Raw genomic sequence first — 27708 nt, 5'->3', positions numbered from 1 at the left:
TATTTAACATTCGATTTCGAGCGAATTCACCCCTGGACACGAGGAACAGGAAGTTGGGGGTGAGTAGAACGCGGACGGCTATCCGCGAAAAATGTCAGCCGTCGGCCGAATCTTCGTGTCGCGCGATTCCCGTCGCCGGCGGATTTAATTAAACAAAGGACGGAATTGAATTAAACGCGACGACAACGGTACAACGTGTTGCTCGGCAGCAACGACAGCGACCGGTGCTGATTGGATCTAATCCGTTTAATTCTGGGAATGAGTTTCACCGAGCTATTTTAATTCGAGCGTTGCGTCGTGTCGCGTCGCGTTTGCTCTTCTTCATGCGCGAGGCAGGGGGTGCAAACCACCCCCTTTTCTTGTAGCTTAACGATCGCGGGGACGGAGATCCTCGAGAGAGAGAGAGCCTACAATATGGTTATTAGGAATTCCATACGATGCACGCGGCGAAACGCCTTTTGTGTAACACTCTCGTTGCAAGTTGCAAGCTAATGGAACGGGGAAGAATGGGAGTTTGTTGAAAGCGAGCGGAGGAGATGGATTGGCAACGAGGTGGCTGTGGTTCGCGCAGAGGGACGGGACTCAAAGTATCGTGGGTTGCAGTCCTTTCAATCCGGTAGTCCCAGTGTCTACCGATTCGTTTCCCCGAGACACATTCACGGTTTTCCTATTCCTTACCGGTGGCTTACCATTACCGAGATAGCGGATGCACTGAATCCACCTGTACGCAATTCTTCGTTTCAATCCTCCGAGGAGAAAACGCGGGTATCTTTTAATAACGCTCTCTCGTGTTCCCGTGCGTTCGTTGAATGTTTCTGTTTTCCGATCACTTGATTCTTCTGCTACGCTGCAATTTTATTCCGTGCACTTCCAGCTGGAAATATCAGAAGATCTCGTTTCTTCAATTTTCTCAGGTTTCCTGATACCCCCTACGACTGTTCTCGATGCCTTTGCATCTTTTTTGTTCTCACTTCAAGAATGTATCTCGATTTAGAAACTTGGGAGAAATCAATTGTCTATGCCATATAAGGTTGCCATCTATAGAATCGCGGAAAGAACTTTTAACCTTCTGTTAAGTTAGATATGATAGCATAAAGAAAAGTTTCGGACTTGAAATTTGGGCAGAAAATATATATTTATTACGATAATTATCAGAGTAGATTAAAACTTGGAGTTTCGTCATTTCCTCGTCAAGATCTACAAGACCACATTTTTTTTAAAAATTTGGTTTCGTGAGGTGAAGTTTAGCAGCAAACATTACCACTAATTTTTGAATTCATACAAAAATCCATAGTTAAGCTTCACGGAAATCATAAGCTGCGTAATAGCATAACAGCACAGCCACCACATTGAATTTCATCGAATTCGAACGCGAAGGGGCTAATATTCTTGCATGCTTCGAATCTCTTCCTACGATTTCGTATTTTACATATTCAACGTTCTCATAAAATCCGCGGCCCAGTCGTAACACGGCACAGGTTCATCAACATTCGCCGAAAAGATAGTTTCGCAATCTTCTTGTCTCCGGAGTAATAGATGAATACATTTCGGCAGGACACTTGCTAGTCGCCGAGTGTCTCATTTGGAAGGACAGTATCTCGTCTTCGGAAAAATGTTAATAAATTCCCACGACGTCGTCAAGGCCGAGTGAAGCACGGGAAAACTGTGCAGCGAGATAAAAGGAAGTTCGCGTAGAAAGGGGAATGCATAAATAAGCGCGGCAGCGCCACCCTGTCGTGGTACAAGCGCATTGTCATTCAGAGGGGTTGGGTATGGATGGAGCTATCTTAAATGAAGATCACGGGAGCTTAGAATGCGAAGAGAAGTGGACCCAACGCGTGAATCGCGATCTTGGTCAGGGACGTGGCACCCGAAAATCATTTTCTACATCTTTCATAGGGTTTGAAGGGTGCTGTGAATGGAAGAAGCCCGAGGAACTCGGCCATGGTCGCTGCCTAGCTATGCTCCAGCTTATCCTTGCCTTCAAAATGGCTGGTTGACACGGATATTCTGCCTTTTTGTGCCGATGCTTCTTGCATTACTCTCGTACGAAAGCCGGTCTATCAAATATTTCAGAGCGCCACGTGGCCGACGCTCGATTTAAATCGAAACTCAACTTTCAATCACTATATTTAAATCTAAATTTAAACTCATCTTTCAATCATTATATTTACATCTAAATTTAAGTTCAACCTCTCAGCAACTCAATTTAAATCGAAACTCAACTTTCAATCACTATATTTAAATCTAAATTTAAACTCATCTTTCAATCATTATATTTACATCTAAATTTAAGTTCAACCTCTCAGCAACTCAATTTAAATCGAAACTCAACTTTCAATCACTATATTTAAATCTAAATTTAAACTCATCTTTCAATCATTATATTTACATCTAAATTTAAGTTCAACCTCTCAGCAACTCAATTTAAATCGAAACTCAACTTTCAATCACTATATTTAAATCTAAATTTAAACTCATCTTTCAATCATTATATTTACATCTAAATTTAAGTTCAACCTCTCAGCAACTCAATTTAAATCGAAACTCAACTTTCAGTCATTATATTTGAATCTAAATTCAAATTCAACTTTCTCTCAATCATTATAAGTATTATAATTCACTGTAATTTTTACGATATTGTTAAAAATGAAGTGTTAGATAGATAAATTATTTGAAGTATATGACATAGTCATTTTGAGTAGCGCCTCAGACTCGCCATTCGAGTGCAGCGACCTAAATAATCGTGTTGAATGATTTTCCAAGTGGTAGAAAATAAACTGTGCGGTCTGTTCATATGTTTGCTAGAACAGTGTCTTTCGAGCAGAAGCAGGCAAAGGAGAACAGAGTCATTCAGATCACAGCTCGAGATAGCCGACAATGTGTGTCTTGCGTCCGGTCCAATGGTCTGTTAGCTTGCATAACGTGGCCATACACACGAATCACCCCATATTTTACTACGGCATACGTTGCCTGCCACGAAGAACACGCAGGACAAAGAAGATCCCCAGTCCCAAAGGTACCTCGAAGCAGGATTTTGCGTAGGGGTCGCGAGGAACTGACGCGTAGCAGTAGAGGACATAGTCAATTAATCTTCGATCCATCAGGGGTGGATCAACGCTGTTCAACCTTCGTATATTGCACCGCATCGGGGTAAGTTCCAGCCCAAGTCAAAACTCAGACAGGCCAATTATTATTCCCCAACGACATTGGTCCCGGATCGAGACCCGGGTTTCCTGAATCAACGAAGCAAGAAGAAGAAAATTCAATGCAGCTAGACTTCCATTTAAGACCATTTTAATATCCACTCCACAACTTGTCAGTTACTGGACAGCTTCGTGTAATAAATTATTAGAACCGTAAGGCAAATTATAAATATTTATTGTTCATAAGTACACTGAGAAAAAAATCCTGTCGAAACAAAAAAAATATATGTTGATTCAATAAGATGTACTATTGAATAGTGCCAATATCATATGAACTTATTTTAATATTTAATACTATTGAATTTCAATAGCAAAACTTATTTCCGCCAATCATATAAGCGAATAGCTTGACCATCAATGTTTACAAAAAAATAAGATATGGCCTCAAACCAATTCCAGTATAAATCCATACATTTCTCAAATTTTTTTAACAACACATCTGATTGAAGGGAAAAAAGAAATATTACGAATAATAATGTACGGTATTGAATCGAATAATATTTTCAATCATTTCATGATAGACAATTCAAATACATCACGATTTGCTTCTAAATTTCATACTATTGAAAAGAATACATTGACATTCATCGAAGTAAAAAAATTACAATAACACGCGTGTTATTGAAGTAACTACTTTTTTTTCTCAGTGTAATATTAGTAGAAGTCCATCTCTGGTATTATTAAATTTGAAATTCAGTACTTCATCAAATACGTTATAAAAATGATAAGAATTCAATATAGCTGGACTTTCATTTAAGAATTGATTATTTTAACGTAATACATCATCGTACGCGCACTGTACATGCATTAAACTTCAAAAAGATAAACTGAAGTTTTTGTAGCATTAGGGTCGTAGAGAACTACCTTCACGTTCACGTTTTCAGCGACGCGACACCGCGCCGGGTATCTATCAAAGTGCATTTATATGCGGCACGCGTGTAACTACGTTCGACTCGGTTGTTTTCGTTGGCCGGCGCGCGACATTTACAGCGGGGGCAGTCGGAGGCAGCGAGAGAGCTCAGAGAAGGGGTGCGACAACGATTAGGCGCCGCAAACGACAATTAAACGGGCCCCGGTGGCTGCAGTTCGTTACCGTAATGGACGACGTACGCGCATAATGCACCCGGCCGACAAATGAACCTCGGGGACGCGATGTTCGGCCAACGACATGCGTAAAAGTCGAATGTCCATTGTAAAAATTCGTTTATGTATTTAGGACGCGACGCACAGTGAGCCAGAATTGCGAAAAGCTGAACAAAATTCATGCCTCTCTGTTAATTATTCATTACAAACAGAAAGGTGTTAGGGGTTTTTGATAAGAGAAGCTCGCCATTCAGAATACGGCGATGTTATGCGTACAGTTATGACAAAAATCGTGATTACTGCGAATCTTTAAGCAAAATGAAAAATGTTTACATCGGTTGCAAGACACAGGTGTAAAATAAAAATTTCCTTCTTCTTTTCATTACCTTAATAATTGTAAGTTGAAACTAATACACTGATGTCCTTAAATATTTTTAACTAGAGGAGAGCTTCGCGAGTAGGGTTAGTGGTACGCATTTTATTTTTGCATACGTAACGAAATAAATTGTAATCGAAATTAACAAACTGGCGAATGTTTGTAATATCGATCATGCAAACAGACGTCGATAATGTAAATTTCTATTGAAATATTGATTAAAAAGCTACGACGTTCGTTTTTTTGTTGTATTGAAATATGATTGTAAAAGCACTTTTAGTTTTTCCCGAATTTTCCATTTTTCCGTGATACTTTTCCAATTTTTTTAAATCTAAAAACCTGATTCGGACTACAACGAACATTTAAAAAAAAAAATTAGCCAAATCGGTCCAGCCGTTCTCCCGTGACCAACGAACAGCATTTGATTTTTATTATGTAGAAGATATGTCCACTGCTTTAATTTATACGCAGCCATTTTTGTCATAAATGCATCAAATCTGCGGTCTAGTGATTACAATGGTGCTTATTTTAATCAATAATCTCTATTTAGAGAAAAGTTGCGGTCTTATGCGCACAGTATTGTTTTATAAAAACGGGTCTGTGATTATGCTACTTTACCCTACCGTAGATCCGTTATTCAAGATTGCACAAGGAAGCATTTCGAGTAAGCTTATCGACTGTGGACAAGTAGCAAGACGTTCCTGGGTTATATCTTTCAGTGTATCGGCAAAGCAACAAAATGCAGTACTCGGGGAACAATGTTCCATTGTTTCGACTTTCGGGATGAAGAATAGGGGTTGATGACATCCTTTCGGCTCGTGAAGTGCGTTACTCGCGGAAAAACGAAAAAGACCGTTCAAACACTCGGATCTAGAGCGGAAAGGCAGCAGCAGCAGGCTCGGGCCCGGCGTACAGCCCGAGGGCCACTCGACAAACACAATAAAACCTCGAAAACAAAACGCGACATCTCTGTCCGTTGCTGTTCGCGACAAAGGAGCGTCAGTTGGTCCTTCCCAACGTCGACTATAATTTTTTCCGGTTTCACCTGTGGGAGCTGAAACTATCATAATTTGCGACGACAGCTGCGCTTGGACGCGTGCACGCGTTCGAGACTGTTACTCATTTCCCATACTCACCATTTATTTATCAGCCTCCGTGTGTGTACGTGTGTCGAAGAACCCGGGAATGATACGGGAGGAGAGGTCTTTGTACGCGTATCTTTATGCACCAGTCAGCACAGAGGAAGAAACACAGACACGGGAAAAGAAAGGTTCAACACTTCCGCAGTGAATCTATGAAATCTGCGAGCACGCGACGGGAATATCGATCACCGCCCGTCTGTGATTTATACCCTTTTTCGAATTCAATTTCACTCGCAACATTGGCCAATGCTGTATTACTCACTTCGGAAAAACGATTCGGCGACCCACTCTGTCTGTGACCGGCAAACTGTGAAACTTTTGCGTATTTAGAGTTTTATGCGAGACAAAAATCCTGTACCTCGATCGCAAGTAACGGAAATGAAATAAAAATTGATTTCGACTTGGGTTTCGGATTGAACCTATTTTTAAGAAGAATGTGGAAAGTTGGACAAATTCTAGGGTTAACCCTCTGCACTCAAAGCTAATATTTTAACTGTAAAATTAAACATTTCTTCCTAGTTAGAATAATTCCATTTTATATCATTTTTTTTACAATACCTCGTACAATACTTAAGTGTTTAGTAATTTATTCGATAGAAACAAATTCAATAATGTAAAGAATACATTGACTCTTAAATTTATATTGCTAAAAAAATATTATCAATAAGAAATCAAATATATATTTTAGATCCAATCGTTAACGAAATGAATGGGCTTCGTACGAAGTTGATCACTTTAATAGTTTTTTGGTTACCGTGCACACACCAGGGAAACGTGCGTGTTATACAATAAATAATGAGAAGAATTGAGCTAATCGATTTATATCCCCAAAATGTTTAGTCTGATTGTCCAATGGTTCCCTGAAAGAAATTCTGAAAAACCACTTGTTCTCAATATTTTCGTCTTGAAGTCTTGAAGATGGTTGGTGTTGTGAATAATGTACGTGGTACACGTATATGTAGTGCTTCTGGGCTGATACTCTACTTCCGACACTCGATCTCGTCACGTGGAACACATATCGGGAACGGTAACACTTTCGCGCCGGTGACGCAGGTGAGTGAACTGAACTTTAACACGAATGTGCAGCCGGTGTTATAGGCCGCGTGTACTCCTACCTGGGAATCAATACGTGCCACCGACCCACCGTTCAATTACCATAGCAACATCTGATGTAAACAAACATGATTTCGTGGTACTTCTGACCGGCGACTATCGAAAGTGAATCGTCGAATTAGGAGTCCATTGAAACTGGGGAACGGGTGCAACAACCGAATCCTTCCACGAATTTCAATGTACACTGTACAGCATAACAATTAATTTCAATGTTACATAATACACCTACAACAAAGTAGAGAAACGTCGAGAAATTTGTTTTTTATTCTTTTTACCTAGGTAAAATTACATGGAAGAAGATTCTAATCAAAGTTTGTTTGGAAACCTTCTGAAGATTTTTCGAAGGGTAGGAGATTAATAAATGCCAAAAATTCCATTCCTGCCGAGAAGCATGTAAATATTGTACCTGGCATAAGTATTTAGCTTCCACCCTAGAAACTCGTATAGAAAAAAAGGAAATCAGATCTCAAGCACGGCAGCAATTTCCTTGAGACTCGCCCCGAAAAATTTGCGATGCCGCGGGGCAAGTTTCCGCGAGTCGGTCTCCTTTAAGGGAAGCTCCTCTTGTAACGTCGGCGAATACAAGTGATTTTGGAGAATTTATTCCAGAATATTCGGCATGTGTTGATCGTGACACTTGTTAGGGAAAATGTATAAATTCAGTCGCAATCATGTTTAATCATACTGTTTGATTGGTTGTTCTTAGAAATCTCGATATTTTCCCCAAATTTTCGAACTTTCGCATAAAATAGTTCTCTGTATCTCGATCGACAATTGTTTAAACTACAATTAGTGTTATTGGCGCACTGGTTCGATCACTTGGAAAAATATAACGAATATGCAAAAATTACATGAAATTTAATTCGACGTTTCGGTCTAGGTTCACACCATTTTCAAGAATAAACAAATTTCCGTATTGCGTCTGTAAGAATTAATCAATTTGCTATATTCTTCCAAGTGATCGAACCAGTGCGCCAATAACACTAATTGTAGTTTTCGCATAAAATCTACTAATAACTGTAAAGCTAACGCGTCTTTCAGATAAAATTCTGAAAGGAACGTTTGGAGAATCAGGTTGTGAGGCCAAATACTCTATCCTGCAGTACGTGTCCGCCATAGAAATATGGCTCCGAGAAATATACGATTGCGTAGGCTCGATGGCGCGGGTTCCGGCAGAGTTTTCGACTTTCAGCGTGCTACACACCCTTCCAAATAATTTAGCATCGTTTTAACCTGATTGAACGAAAGATTTATCGGCATGGTTTCGCGCGCTTCTCATCCCCCGTCCAGCAGCGTCCGACTTTTTTCCACGTGGATGGACCGGCCCGATGAGGATAGAGCTTCGCTCCGCTCGTCTGAAACTTTAACGCCGTCGACGACTTTTTTCCCTTTTTTTCCCCTTCGGTTATCGATCGAACGTGCAACGAAAGCAGCGATCGCGAGATGCGACTCGCTCGAGTGTAGCCACTCGCGAATCGATCCTGGAGGAATTCACCGGGTTCGTTGACCCGTTCAACGATCGGGTAAAAATAAATACGATGCCACTGTTTCACGGATGGACATTCCGTCGGAGAACTTTTACTTCACTGAGAGACCGCCAAAATTACGAAGGTCAAGATTGTCGAACTTTGGAAGAATAATGAGAAACCATGATAAATAACGAATTTACGAATGGAGGTCAACTTTGTTAACTTCCCGATTTATAGGGAAGTTATTTTTTAAATGGAATGTTCTATTTTTTAGTACATCAGTTAGTTAATCATTGAGGAGATATTTCCAATGTTCTTTAGAGGAAGAATCTTAAAAGATTCGATTTTGTTCAAGTATATATTATTGCCATTAAATGTACGAAAAAATCGGTGAAATAATTATTTACCGTCGTCTCCCTTCAGTCTCCCCTGGCAAAGAAATTCGCGTCTTTATCTATCAGCGGCTAGGAAAGAAAGGAACCGTGTTAAACAAGCATGATTAAAAGTTCGAACAATAGGGATCTCGAAACAATGCTTCGCAGACACCCAATGCTGATCGATCCAGCCGCATCCTTGCAGACACTGTTCCGGCGTCTAGAAAGTTTCGTGTCGAACAACTGTCGATACACTCTCGATCTTCTGGGTGTACCCCGTCGAAGCACAACTTGGTTGCAATTAGCTCAACCCCTTCGTGTTTCGGTAATCCGTAAGTGTTTCCAAAGGTGTGTATCAGGTCTTAAGTATGAAACTTGACAAATGTATTTGAAATTTGTGTATTATTTGTCAAGTTTCATACTTAACGACCTGATATGTGTCCAACCCTTGTATTAACACATCGTAGCGTTGAATGAAAATATCCATCGATACATTATGTACGATTTTCACTATAACTGTAGAGGGTGTCAAGAAGTGATGTTTAAAACCCGTTACTGCATGATTCTACACGCTGAAAAAGTTATACGCAAAATTGACCTTGACAGACTTCTTTAAGGCCAAACTTTTTAATGATATTAAATGAAAGATATTTTTCACATTAACGAATGACGTACACGTTGAGTAATTTACATTATATCGTATTTCGATCACACTCGTGATTCGAGTAATTAGCAATTAAATGAAGTGAAAGTTCGTTCGAAATTTTGTTTGAAATGTTCCTGAAGCATTGTATATAAAGTACAATGTAATTCAATTACGATTATTTAAATTGGCACAACTCTGGCTGTATAGGATTCGGACCAATTCTGAATCGATTTTCAAGAATCTGACGACAGCACACGTATTAGTGTTGTTAAAATGAGCTCCGAGTCCTGAGCTTTGAAGGCTCGAGTCGCGACTTCAGTCGTAAACGCTGGATCCTTCCACGTTTGAACCTTGAGCTGTGAGAACTGGAGTCCTCAACGCTTGAGCTTGAAACTCAAAGACTCGAGTCTTCTGTATTGCCTGGATGTGTTTGAATATTCCGATGTAATATAATATGTGTACACAGCCTAGATGCGACTGTGCTCTCTGTGACAAATATCATAACATAACAGCTGAGAGCTGAGCGTTGAAGCTTTGAGTCTTAAAGCTTTCAAAGCTTAAGCTTTATACATATAATTGTAGCCTTAGAAACTTAGTCTTTAAGACTGAGCTCTGGAGCTTCGAAGATTCGAGCTTTATACAACACTAACATGTATGCAACATTTCTGAGTGTGGGTGCAGAACGTCTGGACAGATGGGACGAGCAATTTCCGAGAACACTCGGAAGCGCGACCGTGAACAAAACCGAAAAAACGAGCGTGGGCGAGGCAGAGAAGTGACCCACGCGCGTCCCCTCCAATCCGAGCAAATTTTCTTTACGACGAAGGCAAACGATTCCCATTAACGAGAACGCAAGAGTCTCGACTCTTCCTCCTCTCTCTCCTCTCGAGGAGACTCGAGCCGCGTTTTTCGCGGCTCTTTTCTTTTTTGTTATTGAACGACCCGGCGCGGCGCGCGGCATCGCGGCCGGAATTTTATAAACGACGGGGAAATATCGTGGAACGCTCGGGGTGCCCGAAAGGTATGCAAAGGGGCAAAAAGTGAAGTATCGTCGTGGCTGCAGGGTCGACAGGAGAAACGCCAAGTCGGCGGGATCCCGGTTTAATGCAAATTTCCTCATGTACCGTAGCGATATCTCGTGCCGTTCGAGAATTAATGCTCGCGGTGTTTCCTTTTCATTTCCGGACCCGACGCGCCGCGCAATTTTCAAAATATGATGGATCGTCGAAAGTGCGACTGCGACGGACTACCCCGGGCGGTTTTGTTTCCGAGATATCAGGGACACTGTTTCGGTGGCGTTTAATCTCTATTCATTTTTTCTACCCGCTCGCAAGCCGCTCGAAGTCCGATGTCGCGCCGATATATGTATAGGGTGTTTCGCTTGAAACAGACCACAAATAACGAATCAGATGGGACAATCGTTTTTTATAAATTGCAATTTTACTGTAGCTCTTATATATCCTTACCGTCTTAACGACTGTATTCTCTCCTCAATAACAGAAGTTAACGACTTAGGAATTCACTTCTCCTCTAGACTTTTCCAACCATTTTTATCACATTGTCAACTCCGCTTCAAGAATGCTCGGTTTCATACTTCGTTTTTCCACAGATTTTCATTCAATCCATACACTTTAGGTTGCTATATTGTATTACCCTTGTCCGTCCCCAGTTAGAATATGCGTCAACTATATGGTCTCCGAAAAGCGTTAAATATGAAATTATGCTAGAGAGAGAGTGCAGCATAAATTCCTCAGGTTTTGTGCATATAAGACAAACAACCCAATGTCATTCTTTGATCATAATTACTCAATAATATTAAACACAGTCAACCTTGAAACATTCTCCGATCGTAGAACAGCTTCCGACCAGAGCTTTATCTTCAATTTAATTAATAACAATATAGATTGACCCGCACACTCCTTAGGCAAATCAATTTCTACGTACCTGAACGTGTTTTGAGAACGAGAGCAGGATTTCAAACAATGAAATCCAAATCCTCATATGGAATAAGAAATCCATTAAATCGCATTATTACTTGCTCTAACATATTTTATAACAATATCGATTTTTTTTAATGGCACGTTACAGGCATTCAAAACAAAATTGCGCAATACTATATGTTAATCGTACCTGTATTTGTTTAGTTTCGCACGGTCCATTTTTATGTAAATTTTAGTTAAGACTTAGGTTAAGATTTTATGTCAAGATTTTTTGTCATATCTTCTTTTTGTTGTCTCAGTTATACTGTCAAAACTGTACACATTTGTATAAAAGGACCTCGGTCCGTATATAATAATAATAATAATAATAATAATTTTTAATGACTTTCTCCAGATCACTCGCGCTTTTTGTCAGTGTCACTTATATGTTACAACTAGACTGCGGGTCTTTATGCATTTATGGCTTATGAAAATTTTCAAAAAAGACTGGAATATAAAATTTGATAGAATGTTATACAACTTTTTTTTTCGCGTCGTCCTCGCCGGGAAGGTAACGTGAAATAATCTAAATTCGTACAAAGTAACCTCGTGCTTCAATGCTTGTAAGAAATTATGATATTCTCGGAAATATAAAATATTTAACTTGACTTTTCAGTCTACCACGTCTTTCCTACGTCCGATTGATCTGAAATAGATACATCATGAGGGACTCGAAAGATATCCTTTACCAAAGATTGAAAACTTTGCAGATTCTCTTGAGTTTATTGAGCATTGTTATCTCAATAAATTATAAATATTAAATCTTAGTACAAAAGATATATTCTAAATATAGACAAATACTATTCATTTGCAACAAAAATGAACACATAACATCAAATAGATTCTCCAGGGCATCAATGAGAACAGAGGCAATTTTTCGGTGGAAAATAGGATTCATAAAATGTTGATTTTTAAATGCTTGTTCTAAATCACAATTTTTAATAAATCTCATTAATTTCATCGTTTTCGAATGTCATGGACATTTAGGAAGCAATACATTCAATAAACATCGATTTGGGCAAGTTTTACCAGATGAACAGCAAGATCGGGCGAGTGGACCAGTGTGCGACGTGCTGAAAGTTTCATAGTTGAAAAATAAGGTCCACCCTGGTCGGTGTAATACAACGCTGCAAGGAGCCGTAATCCTGGGGCTGACGCTGAACTCCCTTCCACAGGCCACCTTATCTCCTTTCAAATAACTTCTGATACGAGAATCCGACGCAACCCTTATCCACGACGTGAGAAGATGTCCACGGATATCAGTGCGAATCGTGGGACAAGAACCGGCCATTTACGAGCAACAATCTGGCGAAGGAGAACGAACCGACGATGCCGAAGTGTAATCAAAGACGACGACGTCGTGAGAACAACGTACAGAAATGTGACACACGAGTCGTAAGAAGCGAATGACGGCATCCGTCATCGTTGACAGCTGTGACGGCTGTTTCAGCGCGATGGAGGGAAAATTTTCGGCTTCCGAGACGATTGTCATATTCTTTTCTTCCTTTTTCCGTTCACCCCTCGCGTTATTATCGTACTCGCTTTGATTATCCACGCGCGACTCCCGTGTTTTCCCTTTTTCTCGTCCCCGGTTCCCGACGATTCATATTCGTCTACGCGTCTACGAGCGCGGAATTTAAATCGACGCGATATTCGGAGTCCCTGCGAATTCATTTCTTATCGGGACAACCGGATGGGGAGGCGGCACCGTTCTGATTCATGTTTTCTTTCGTTCAACGCATGTTATGTTATAGTAAATTTCTATTTTGACATCGGGGGAGAAGATCGTTCTCAGGCGCGTGTGTACGAGCACTGTGCAAAAGTTATAGGCCGATTCTGTTACACTAGACATTTCCATGCATAGACACAGTGTGATTAGTAGACAGCGGATCTTTATACAAAATAAAAATGTTTTGCATTGATTGTGGGAAGCAGGAATAACATAAAAATTGATTTCATCCCTCAACGACTTTGTTACATTAAAAGCAACATTACAACATTCTTGAATTTTTGAGATCTTGTACCGTTTCATATTCCACCCAATCAATTTCTTCATAAATGCATAAAAGTCTAGTGATTAGTCTACTAGCCGACGTATAAAAGTATTTTTTTTTAAAATTGCAATTGGTCAGATTCGTGGAGAAAATGTTAAACCTTACTTTTTACAATTTTTAGCGACTTTCGCTGGTCATATGAAAATTTTTGTAAATTCACGGTCGTGGAAATATTTTCGAAATGTGAAACCGTGGAACTTCGTTGCGTCAGCGGCGAGAAGAAACAGCCTGATATCGTAGAACACAATGCAGGAATAACAGTTACGAGAAACGTTTAATTGATCTGAATTAGACGAGTTAGAAGGTAGCTGTACCAGATATTGTTGGTGCGATTGTTGGAATTACGTGAGCAAGTGGGAAGTAAACTCTAATTATTAAGAATATGTAGGTTAATGGACATATTCTGTGTCGCAGGATATACTTATTTCGTCTACTCCTAGCTTACCTCTAATTACGTGTAATCTGCTCACGACTACGTAACAATATGCCTAATTACGTTTACCTAATGCAAAGGATCTGCGTCGCGTTTAAAAATAGTGGAAAAGTGACTCACTGATCGTGCCCGATATTATTAAGCGAATTGTTATACAAGAATTTCAGGGGAATTGTTCTTTTTTAAGATAACTGTTTCACGGCAATTTAACCTCAAAATATGTATGTTCCACCATTTTGTAAACAATCAGGATTTTCAATTTCCTTTCGTTTGGACCGTAACTACAACCATACTGATTAATAAACGACCTGAATCATGGCGACCGTCGATCCACATTTTTCAAAACATGATCTACAAAAAAATATATAACTCGGGCAATTTAGATTCTTTTTTTTTAATCACACATGTACGAAGATATTAATACCATTGTGTGGAATGTGCAAAAGCTGCCTGGTTCTTACAAGTTTTTAATTGTTATTACTCACCATTAGATAGCTGGAAGCATTGCTGCTCGTCGATTCTCTCTTGCGTGGAGACCCGAAGTCCCTCTGTATTAACGACGTCATCTTTTTGTCATATTAGTCATCAAGCTCATACACCGCGACGCACGAAAGCGATAATTGATTAAAAGCAACCCCAGAAACCTTAATTAACGCCGAACTAATAACCACCGGGACACACTTTTATCACTGATCACGAAAAAAGGGACTCACTCGCGGTGATCGTCACGCAGCACAAGAACCGTATCTGCAACAAAACACCAAAACGTTAATTACATCTAATAAAATAACTGCTTGCTAGCCAGAAATTGAAACGCGAAATTAATTGTAATATATATTCGTAACAATATGTGAATGTTTGCAAATGAAAATGTCATTTCAATGTTGGTCCACATTTTTGGGACAGCCTGAATATCATACAGGCTAATAGGACTTTTAATGATTTTTATCATCACTGTGACAAACAATATTTTTATCATTATTCTTTAAAGCTCATTACAAGGTCACTTCGTGTTTCTTAAATGGAATGTATAAGATTTATTGATTCTTATTACTAGACTGCGGATCTTTATGCAATTATGACCTTTGAAAATTTAAAAAAAATGCTAGGATATAAAATACGACAAAATTTATTACGATTTTCATTTATTTCAGATCTAAAAAGGTTACTACCACGGAAAATGAGATTGCATTTAATTCGAATTTCTTAAAATTCGTCTACAAAAATCAATAAATAGAAACAGCGACTAAAATACTATTTTAAAATCTTTCTCTAACAAATAAGCTTCAGTAGCTTCGTCCAAGTATCTACTACATGCTTTTGCAATTTGATAAACAGTTGTGACAGCAGTGTTAACGTTTCCACAGGGGACCGATTGTGCTGTATAAAAAGTTACCGTGGTTCGCGAACATATAAATACATAAATATTATTGCACACTCGAAAGTTCATTATTCGACCCTTCGCTCGGCTCGTTCTCCGTGTTGCAAACTTGTTCAACGGCGCAATCAATGCCTCGGCCGGGAGTCTGCGGGACCCTTTTCATCATGGGGTCCACAGGCAAATTTTCTCCCGTCGAATTTTGGCAGTAATTTGCGGCGATATTTCATCGGTTTCACGTGCAGCCCCCGAGGGATTTAAATCGTAAGCTCCGCTAAAGCGTCGGCTTACTGCGTCGCCGTTAAACTGCACGGTCCTCGAACCTTGTTTCAGGATCTTCGGATTTACGAGCCTGGATTAAACCGGTGAATATGGTTGGAAAGACACCGCGAGAAATTGCGCGGGCAAAACGTTATTTAGCGACGCCCTCCGCCGCCGCCGCGCCATCCTACACCGTAAAAAAAACAATAATTTCTCCTGACATTCGAAGAAATTGAGTGGGAACAGCCTGCGCGTATATCACGATTTTCCACTATCGAACGTTTCGCCCGACCAGTTCCTTTATTTTCCGCAGTGACTCTGCTGCCCCCAAACAACAACTCATTTCGAAAAATTACGTCAGCACATTCTCGCTAGAGAACTACCGAGCTCTGAACGCGACCGATACACTCCGGGACAAAAAGATTACAAAACTACACATATTAACGAGAACTACAACAATCTCGAGTGAAATAGATATTTATTTTCTCTCTTAATATGTTTAAGGAGTTGAAACTAAGTATTTTAAAATCCTTCTAATGTTTTTATGACAACATAATGAGTAACAACACAATTTCTATTGTATCCAGAATACATCATTCTTTCATAAAATGCGTACACATATTATTTGATGATAAATTAGGGAGAATATTAAAATAAAGTGTGGTTCGACATAATACCGCAAAGGGTTAATTGTAATTCACTAAAAGTGTTCACGAGGAAGGTCAAATCTTTTGTATAAAATTTGCATAAGCTTCTACATTATACTTGTTCTTGTACAGTAATGGCAGTCAGAAGCATGCAATAAAGGCGTATCACAGTCTTGATTATTATTGAATGCTCCTCGTTGAACGACTCGGATAAATGATGCCTCCATTATCGTTTCCTTTTCCCGTTCGCGAATTCGACTGAATTATTCATTTGGCAATTGCGCAAACCACGTTGACGTTACAACGACCGTACAACACTCGTCCGTACGCTTTCTTACAGCCGTCTGATATCATCAGCGAAGATCGCTCGGACGATTTCGCAAGTCGATTTTAATCGAGACCAATCAGGGCAATGACTGCGGCTACCAATGAACAGCAACGCTAAACCGTTCCATGGGAACGCGTCCTCCGAACGGTGTTGAAATTATTGTTTATTTGCCAGAGAAACGTGAAAAGATAAACGGGTAAAACGTGATTATAAAAATGCGAAAAAATTGTTTTTTTTCTATCGAAATGACTCAAGTTCTTTCAGAGAGAAGAAATTCCGGAACAAATTGAAATAGGTGAAAATAATAAAAAGTTTAATATGCATACTCCCGTACACAGTAATTTCATTATACCGAGAGCAACGTTAAAATATTCCTACCACCAGAGTTTGCAGGCTAAATTTTCCGCAAAAAGTCAACACGAAGGACAATAACACCGGCTCGGTCTCAACTGTTCTCACCGTGGCACTTGAACTTTTTTTTACCGAAAACAAACAATTCCGCCGTTAGAGCCGCCATTTTGGTTCCTCCGGGACCGCAAGAAAGCACACGCTAGCGCTGGGAGACCGTAATAAAAAGTCGAGTGTCGCTGCAGCAGTCGCGTAATTAAATAAATAAACCATGCGGACGGTAACGCGAATATCACGCACGACTTTTACGGCTGGAATGTCGGTTTATATTCCAACAGTGACGTAACAGGACCGATCGCGGCCCCCATAGGGGTCAAGGCGAGCCGTGAATGTCGATGGCTTGATTAAACTCGCGGAATTTTGGTGGTCCCTCCCGAATTTCCAAAAATCAAACGTGGAAATTAAAATTGTATCAGAAATGCATGAAATCCGCTGTCTAATGATGAGACTGAAGATTTTGGAGACGTACGAATTTCCAGCATTTTCTAGGAAGAATGGATCTCCAGTTTCCCACACGCTGCGTCATGTAAAAATATTTTAGAGGAAAATGAACACTGCTTTGCGAAAGTAGTACTATTTGTTTTTACGAAATGATCACAATTGAAATACCGACAATTTTACGGGAATGCAGTATTCAAATACTTTTTGGATTCACTGTACCCGCCATGCTATTGAACGGATGTTATCACTGATTTTTGTGAACCGGAGACCCCCACAGTTGCTAGGAAACACGTTCTGTAGTATAAAGGGCGGCGTTTGTTGTTACATTATTTTTGTTTTAATAAAGTGCCCTCGGAGTTGCCGTGAAATTAAATTTCCCGCGTTAGAGAGCCACCCCCACGTAGACCGAATTTCAGTAAATTCACGTTTAACGTAGTTTACCTTTATCCATAGCCACTCGATGCTCCTTGACTGAGCTTTTCGGCCTCTAAATTCAATTCATCGTTCCACGGCGGATCGAACACGAGGGGAACAGCCCCGCAAGGCTCGGCGCAGCAAGAAGGAGCAAATTCTTGCGTGAAAATCTTGCCAACAATGCGGCAAATTATGGCTGCGCACATGCGTCAGCTGCGAGGGATCGGCGCGAGCAGATATAATTAAAGAGATATTACATTCACGACGGGAGATCATATCAAATTATACGTAGAACATCACTAGCCGTGTACAATTTTAAGTATGCGAGACGTAAAGCCTTGATCTCAGAAAAACCCTTTGGGTCCATGCTGTTTCTTAGATCGTGTTGTTCTATTACTTTGTTCAAATGAAATAATAAATAATTTCGCCTCAAGAGCAGGTCATTGAAGTAATAATTCAATGATTAGACAGCGAATCTTCATGCAAAATAAAAATTTTTACCTGAATTGCAACAAACTGGAGTGAAATAGAAATTTATTTTCTTTCTTAATATGTTCAATGAGTTGAAAATAATGTAATAGTATCTTTAAATTCTTTTAACATTTTTACTGTTTCAAATTGCACCTACCCATGTTTGTCATAAATGCATAAAACCCGAATATTTGAGAGGACGAATTATTTGATCGAATAAAAGATGGAATGAAAAATTGTTTGAATTTCATTTGGAACGGTCCCATATGTCCAATAGTTATTCCGAACAGAAATTCTTAGAAACACTTGTGTTTACTACCGGTGCGAGAAGCGTCCCTTAAGGGTTGCCAGGCGCACTCGTATAAATTGCAAAATTTATCGCGAAGGACGTAAAAGACTATACACGTTGTGCTCGATAAGAGCACTTCAGTCGGCCCTTAAAATATTCCACCGCGCACCTGGGTCACCGGATACATTATCTTCGGAGACAGTGAATTTCCAAAGTGAGACGCTTAATTAACATAGAAGCCGAAACTTTTCGGAACGGTGAAACAAAAATGAAAATAACCACGCCCCTACCAGGTGTCCATGGTAATGAGGCGAGACGAAAATTCGTGAATTTCCCCGCGTCGCGCGTCGGAGGGTGCAAAATTGAACCATTTTAATAACTTTGGAACTCGCTGCGTCACACGGTCGACCCTCGCGCGACAAACAAGTAGAGCCTAGGATTCAATTTCGGCCCTTTTAGCGTCCGCCTGCCATTAAGAATGAGATTCGACGCGGAAGTTTTGCTAGTAAGACAGGGGGCCGTTCATATTTTTCGTTATTGGGGACAAAGTCGTGTCACGACCGTAAACACTTGACAAGAAAATGGAACGGTGACGTATACCGCCTGGATTTATCGTTGCTCTGCCTGAGAAAACGAAAAGGGATTACTATGTGGTAGAACGAACCTGAAGACTCACCCTTCTCGAAGAACACGCGTTAGGGGGAGCGTTCGAGACTCGAGGATTAAATTATTGTAAATGATATACGCGCAGGGTGGTCCAGTACGTGTTAGCACATCATTATAGCCGTTGTTTTTGGAAATATGAACGAACATTATGAAGCTCACCTTCATCGTTTTGGTCAGCAGCATATTTTTCTATACATCCAAGGTGGTCCACCTAAATGTCTCCTTTATTCGTGATGACTAGACTGCGGATTTTTATGCAAAATAAAATTTTTCTAAGTCACTTGTAAGAAATGGAAGCTAGATAACAATGTATTATATTTCATCTTTCAATAATCTTGACAAGTCGAAAATAATATAACAACATTCTCAAATTGATCGAATGCATTTACAATTTTGTTTTTTCCCCATTCATTTTTACTATAAATGCATAAAATCTGCAGTCTAGTGATGACATAACAAATGTTTTTAAAGAAATACAAATGGTATCACGAGGTGAAAGCTTTGCAAATTTTATTTTTTACCTGAGGTCATTTTTTCCAGAGCTTTCAAGGTCATCAATATTTTTTATTTCGTAAATGTATATTTTTTTGCTTGCATATTCTAGTTGACATCGAAACGCATTCAGAGAAATTAATAATGTGACCTCGAAGTGAACTCTGACTTCTAAAATAAAAACGTGGTAAAATTGAAAACAGTAACACTATCTGTAGAGACGAAAGTCACACTACGCGAAGGAAGACTGCGCGGATCAGAAAATTCACGAGTTCTCATATTCCCGTAAGAGAAAAGCTACTTGATCCCTTGGTCTACAGATTTTTTTTTACAGGAAATGGATGCAAGGCGACGTCTACCGAGGGTTTAATAAAGCCGGAGGAGCAGGTGTCACGGGCAAAACGTGGAAACGTCAAAAGTAATAAGCCTCTCGGAGGAGGTTTCACCGAAAAAAGCCAGCGCGCGCCGCCCCTATACTCGCCGCGTTCGGTTTTATTCCTCGAACAAAGCTGCAGACGATAGAACTGTCGATCAATCCCTCCGTTCGTAGACGTAATCTCGACATTTTTGCCTCGTTAGAAGTTCGTCGAGCCCGCGCCACCGCCGCGCCGCTGCGGAGGGCTGCGGCTCGGCAATGACTGAATGCGAATCCGAAGCGATCCAGGAGAACCGAGGGGGCGTAGTTCCGAAAGAAGCCCAGACGCGGGTCATTGTGCTCGCAAACGTACGTTTAACGGATTTCTATACTCGATCGGAGGTGGGGATACTTCACTAAAGGGGAGATATTCTCCCTAGAAAGAAAAATTCAAATCGAATAATCCGCGAGATTTCAAGTTTACTTTGTACGAGTTGAGATTATTTCACATTAATTGACCTGTCTAATTTCTGATGACCATCCGAGCTACATAATATAAATCCACCCTTTCATCTTGTACCGACCTATTCAGTCCTCATTGAGAAAAACTTTATATCTCGAGATATCGAGAACAAGATGGAAGAGTATGACAGGATCACGATTTTCGATCGCTGTAGAAAATTAGCTTAAATTGGCTGAACGGTCCCGCCCGCATACCCGTATGCTCCTCAATACAGTCGAATTTTAACAGGCGTCCCCTTCCTTCGTCCGCGATCAAAAAACCTTTAGAAAGAAACTTGAATGGAGAGTGAAGGTGTCCTACTTTGGAAAACTTTTCTTGATCCACCTAGACGATATTCTCCCATTTTTACTTTCCAATTAATTTGACGAGTATTATTATTATTTATGGGTATGATACTTTTACACAATTGAGAAGGTTACAAGGTCACAAAGGATTTTACAGAGTTTTAATTAACAAGTGCAATGTCCAAATTTCGGAGACTTTAATTACGGATAAAAATATATAATACTTGAGGGACGAAGAAACCATTACCGAATTGTGTATTATACAAAAATGACAATTATCAGCAAGCTACGCAGACGTATAGGGAACGTAATGCGAGGCGAATGCGCACAGTGGCCATCGTCGTGGCGAGATTACTCTGTTTGGCGCTCGCGCGACTGAAGCGTCGATGTAAATTACCATTAATGAAACGAAACGTAACGGTGCAGCGTCTAAATTGAGGCAATACGGTTTCTTTATCGCGCCAAGGGAGAGAGGGAGCAAGCCGGGAAGCCAGAGAGACAGATGAAGTCTAAGTAGGCAGAGAGAGTGTTGGTGCGCGTTGGAGCGATAAGTTAGCGAGCAACAAGCACCCGACGCACACTTTAAACAGGACGCGATCCCTGCCGGTTCGCGTGGTATACAGGGTGATCTGAAAAAAGAGATCCGAAAATTTATGGCGGCTCGTAAAGATACACAACGAAACAAAAAGTCGCCGGCCAACACGTGTCCTAGGATTAACAGACTGTTAAGTGAATTGATTGCGACATGGATGAGCTTCTACTTCCGCTACGACTTTGCTCCTCTTCTTCTTCTTGATACACTTGAAATGATTTCAGGAATCACCTCTGTTCAAAGTACAACATTTTCATGTTGGAAGAATATTCAACATTTTCATGTTGGAAGAACATTCAACATTTTCATGTTGGAAGTACATACATTCAACATTTTCATATTGGAAGTACATTCAAAATTTTCATGTTGGAAGTACATTCAACATTTTCATATTGGAAGTACATTCAACATTTTCATGTTGGAAGTATGTTCAACATTTTCATATTGGAAGTATATTCAACATTTTCATGTTGGAACTACATTCAACATTTTCATGATAGAAGTACATTCAATATTTTCATGTTGGAAGTACATTCAACATCTTCATGTTGGAAGTATATTCAACATTTTCATGTTGGAAGTATATTCAACATTTTCATGTTGGAAGTACATACATTCAACATTTTCATATTGGAAGTACATTCAACATTTTCATATTGGAAGTATTATACATTCAACATTTTCATGTTGGAAGTACATTCAAAATTTTCATGTTGGAAGTACATTCAACATTTTCATATTGGAAGTACATTCAACATTTTCATGTTGGAAGTATGTTCAACATTTTCATATTGGAAGTACATTCAACATTTTCATGATGGAAGTACATTCAACATTTTCATGTTGGAAGTATATTCAACATTTTCATGTTGGAACTACATTCAACATTTTCATGATAGAAGTACATTCAATATTTTCATGTTGGAAGTACATTCAACATCTTCATGTTGGAAGTATATTCAACATTTTCATGTTGGAAGTACATTCAACATTTTCATGATGGACGTACATTCAACATTTTCATGTTGGAAGTACATTCAACATTTTCATGTTGGAACTACATTCAACATTTTCATGTTGGAAGAACATTCAACATTTTCATGTTGGAAGTACATACATTCAACATTTTCATATTGGAAGTATTATACATTCAACATTTTCATGTTGGAAGTACATTCAACATTTTCTTGTTGGAAGTACATTCAACATTTTCATATTGGAAGTACATTCAACATTTTCATGTTGGAAGTATGTTCAACATTTTCATATTGGAAGTACATTCAACATTTTCATGATGGAAGTACATTCAACATTTTCATGTTGGAAGTACATACATTCAACATTTTCATATTGGAAGTACATTCAACATTTTCATGTTGGAAGTATGTTCAACATTTTCATGTTGGAAGTATATTCAACATTTTCATATTGGAAGTACATTCAACATTTTCATGTTGGAAGTATGTTCAACATTTTCATATTGGAAGTACGTCACGGTTATTGCAGTTTGCTACGACTCCCGAACAGCACATGATAGGGCACAGGTGTACAGGGATTTTTATAATCATTTTCTACGTACGAAACCGCCTTGTTTAGGCGCCGCATTATGCGAGAATTACCTGTGTTCATATAGTTATGGAAAAAATGGATCGGTGGATACACTGTACGCTCTCGAAGACGAGTGGCGATTTATTATTTCGTGCAGCAGCGGGAGCAATCAAGGTAATTGGTCGGGTGGGAACGCGAAACGGGAAGCGCGGCTAACTGTATCCGAGCAGCGATAAATAACGCGATACAGATCGCGTGTGCCGCGTCCACAAATTCGAGCGAGAATTTTCAAGTGGACCTCGTCGCGGCAAGTTCCGTTTTTCAGGGAAGGAGCATTCCGTAAACGCACCGAGCGTAGTTCCTGTACGCCGAATAGAATCGTTCCCTTGGTCGTCACGGCGAGCAAAAACCAAGACTCTCGTAATACCTTCAAATTACAATATTCGGACGCTCTCAAAATAACGATAACTTTCGATGTTGGACCAGAGTATACATATACAGTGGGTGTAAAACGAATAACTTTTTCAAAATTGGAGCCAACCAGCTAATGTGTGGATAATTCTTTTTTTTTAATTCTTATTGGTTGCCATTGCGAAGGAAAACGTGAAGGTCACGATTTTTTAATTTTAGAAGATCAATACCAATGTGTAGATTTTAAAATTCTAGAATAAATATCGACCGCTTGTATTTAAATAGCTACACGTTTTCCGATAGTTTCAATGCAATAGAATGTAAAATTAGAAATTTGCATAGACATCCATAATGAAAGTATCATCTTACCTCATAAGAATTGTCGTGTACCGCATATTTAAACTCTTGTATCGAATAGTTACTAGTTGTGTCAAAATTTTATAAATTTCTTTTCAATCAATGAAATTTTCCTTTTAACATGTGAGCGCGTTAATGATATTCCCTACTTACTTCCAATTTGTTTCTAAAATTTTTGTTTCTTCTTGGTGAAAGGTAAAATTCCCGTAGATTTCAACTTTCATTGAACGTTGATCCACAAAAATATGCATTCAAGCTATAAAGCATAATGTTATCGAAAAAGTTCTTTTCCAAGGACACATTTTCCAAAGTCCAAAATTCGAAGAATCGATGGAAAAGCGTATTTTCACGAGGGCAGCAATTACTGGTGCAGTGGGTACATACCAGACACGTGTCGAGCGGAAACACTGTTCGCTCCGGAAGGCTTGGTTGACGAGGCCGGCCAATGAATAATAAAAACTCCAAAGTAGCGGTCGCTTAATCCTCACAGCGGGCCACGTGTCACCGCGGAACGGGGTACAAAGAACCCTCGGGGATCGAGGGTGGAAAACGTTTCTTCTGCACGTGCCGTTCCTTTATGCAAAGATCTGTGATGCGCGCGCGTGTACACGGCTCAAGGGACACACACTGGCACACGACGACCAACGACTTCGCTCGACCACGGACACCGAGACACTGAACCGCAGTCCTTGCCCTCGAAAACGTTCAGGTGCCTCTCTGCACCTCCGTCTACAACGTAAACAAGAAGGCTTGTTTGCGATCGACATTCTTGCTCGCCTCGAGACACGGTTCCTTCATTGTGTCACCTCGGAATAATTGCCTGAGCAGCTAATTCCCTTCATACGCTGCGACTAGGGTTGCCAACTCTTTCTCGGACGCGTCCGGGACACATTGCCCAAAACTGAGGCATACGTAATTTGCTCCACTGAGAAACCCTTAACCACTTGAATTACTTTAACTTTATGAATATGAAATTGATATAGTACCTCATACAATAGTTAAATGTTTAAGAAATAGTTCTTGATGAAATATTTAGGCGGCCTTACTTCAATGGAACACCCTGTATACACAGTAATTCTAATAAATCTAAATCTAAAATCGGTAATTATACAGAATAGGGCACACCTCGCCAATTTTATTTTATTTTATTTTATTTTAGAAAACTAGAATCTAATAGTAATAAATCTAAAATTGTATTGTTACGAGTTTCTCTAATAGTATAGAATAGCTTTCTCCGGACAGCAATTTCACCACTTGAAAGAATATTTTATTTTGAAATTATTCAGACGTGTGTTGGTACTTTCAGCTCACAGGTTAGAACGTGCGCCCGTCCTTGATCTAGATACACTGATGATAGTTCAATGAACGGTCCACGAAACAAACGTACGATGAACAAAATCGAGACAAGTCCACAAGTAACACTGAACAAACGAGAACACGATGAGCTACCGTGGATGATTGGTAGACAGCGGATTTTTATGCAAAATAAATATTATCTACCTGAATTGCAACAAACTGGAGCGAAATAGAAATTTATATTCTTCCTTGCTATGTTTAAAAGACTGAAATTATTGCAACAGTATTTTTAAATTCCTCTGGTGTTTTTTTAACTGTTTTAAATTGCACAGTTTTGTCAGAAATGCATAAAATCCGTTGTCTAGCGATGGGTAATTGGAACGGGCACGAATCGGCGTACGTCGATCCCGACAAATTTAGAAAGAGGCCGCGGAAGAGGACGACGACCAGAGAAAGACTCCAGCACCACTGGTTGCAGCATTAACGTCATCATCGCCTTCAACCTCCTCTTCGTCACCACCACCACCAACCATTACCACCAGTACCGCCACCAGCACTGACAACTGTGCCCTTAAAGCCTGTCGACTTTCACAGAGCCAACGAGCGTACGGCCTACTCAACCGTAAACAGTAATAATTTGTTGTTCCGAGGCTGTTAACTCTCGTAGATGGGACCTACGCCTGTGCCCGCGCACACTCTCAAATGATACAATGGCGAATACTTCGCGCGTGGTACGCCTGCAGCGTGGATCTCTTGAATGGAGGATAACGATTCGGTAAAACGAGCATGATCGCACTATGGGAGAAATTGTTTATACACTTTACAAATTTATCGGGCGTCGAGAAACATTGTACTTGCACGCTGGAATCCCTTTCGTTTATTTATCTCCAGGTACCACCATAACTGTTATAACCAAAAAGAAAAAAGTCATAGAATAACAAGTATTTCATCGACTACAATCGTATTGGTTACAAATAAGGATTATAAGTAACCGAAATTTTTTATCTTGTTGGTATGTAAATGTTATCGTTGAGAGAAATTCATTTCGATCGCTCATAACAGTTATCGATGGGAGAAGTTTATTTCGGTCCCTCGTAATAGTCGTAATAGTTTTCGAGAGAAATTTATTTCGATCGTTCATAACAGTTATTGATACGAGAAATTTATTTCGATTGCTCATAACAGTTATTCTATGAAATACATTTATTTCGATCGTTCATAACAGTTATTCGATGAAATATATTTGTTTCGATCGTTCATAACAGTTATCAGTGAGAGAAGTTCATTTCGATCGCTCATAACAGTTATTAATGAAGGGAATTTGTAATAGTTATTATTAAATAGTACAGCTTTCAAATGGTAGACAATCAATTATTTCATAAATTTTTTATTCGCAAAAGTAATTGCTACAATCAAAATTTAATGCGACAATCAAACAGATTTTGTGTTGTTCTTAAGGTCTGTTGATTTCGTCTTGTTGTACGAAACCTTCTCAATAAATTACACAGGCTTGCTCCATCCGAAAAAGAGCAGACAACTCAATAAAGAAGCAACCGAAATGAATTTTCTCATCAATAATTCTTATGAACAAGTGAAAGGAAATCGATTATTAATAACTGTTATGAGCGATCGAAATGAACTTCTCTCATCGATAAATGTTATTTGTAATCAAAACGTATAAAAATCGATATTTTTTAATAATCCTGTCCTTCAAATTTTCTTTCTTTATATTTTGTGTACATTATCTTAAATTTCAATAATACATAATTGGAAATATCAGATGATTGTATAAGTTCGCGTGCCCGGGTTGAAAATAAAATTCAATGGTTCAATTTTAAAGAATACAGCTTTGTAGGGGGCATGTGTGCGAACTTGTACAATCATCTAATAGAACTCCTGGAACTGAAACAAATGTCTTGAGGACATAGTTGAACGGTTTTTGCGACCTTGAACGACCATAAATAATTAGCATCACTGAATTGGTAATTAAAGGGACTATCATTGTAGTTGTTTAAACAAAATGAAAGTGACCTTGATGGCTCTAAAATAAATGACACAAAAACAAACATGCTGAAAACAACAAAGATATTTGAGGTACAAACGTTACACGTTATGTGGAAGGTAAAAGTTCGACGAGCAACTTTCGTTTATAAAAGTGCACAAGTTCCATTCGATGGTCGAGAGCTATAAATAAAAAGCTACATCGGAAATTAGCGGCGAGTGCTTACCTCCGCTGAAAAAGATTAACATCCAGCAGAGCGGTGACAGGATTACGCGCGATTGTTGCCGAAATTTCGACAGAGTAATTCCCGGTGCTGCATTCGTAACAAGATTCAATGCAGATAAGCGCCGCGTGAACATTAAAAATACAGGGGGAGAAAGAAGACGCGGAGACGCGGGAGTTTCGCCGACCGCTGAATCATGCAACTAAAATATACCGAGTGTACGTTTCGTACGTTGCCGTGAGTACGTCTTCATTAAAAGAAGAAAGGAAGGGAGGAAGGAAGGAACGAAGAGCTCCAGCTGTTTATTAATAAACGAAAGACCGCGGCGGACGCGTTTGCGCTCTGCGTCGGATCTTATGCGACGAGCTACAACTTGCAATCTACAATGACGGTCTTAACTGAAATAGCGAAAATGTATTTTTTGGTCTCTCCATGACAAGTATATTC

At 39.5% G+C, this 27708-nt stretch overlaps 1 protein-coding gene across 6 annotated transcripts in view; it reads right to left on the bottom strand.

Annotated features, from left to right (window-relative positions):
* Spri (Src homology 2 domain-containing protein sprint) overlaps nucleotides 1–27708 on the bottom strand; it is a 267117-nt gene that overhangs the window by 152728 nt on the left and 86681 nt on the right. Inside the window, exons 1-2 of one of the 6 annotated variants that reach the window (XM_076426789.1) lie at nucleotides 24125–25540; nucleotides 14361–14622 (exon numbers count right to left, since the gene is read on the bottom strand). In XM_076426789.1, the coding sequence (XP_076282904.1) occupies nucleotides 14361–14441 (81 nt within the window). In that variant the 5' untranslated portion in view covers nucleotides 14442–14622; nucleotides 24125–25540. Of the gene's footprint in view, nucleotides 1–5801; nucleotides 5820–14360; nucleotides 14623–24124; nucleotides 25541–27708 lie in introns of those variants that run through there. The other 5 variants (XM_076426792.1, XM_076426791.1, XM_076426794.1 and 2 more) reach the window with 5 other exon arrangements.

Source organism: Lasioglossum baleicum, chromosome 7 (genome assembly GCF_051020765.1).
Source record: "Lasioglossum baleicum chromosome 7, iyLasBale1, whole genome shotgun sequence".
Taxonomy (NCBI): Eukaryota; Metazoa; Arthropoda; class Insecta; order Hymenoptera; family Halictidae; genus Lasioglossum; species Lasioglossum baleicum.
The sequence above is the reverse complement of the archived record's forward strand: the minus strand, read 5'-3'. Positions and strand labels throughout refer to the sequence as shown.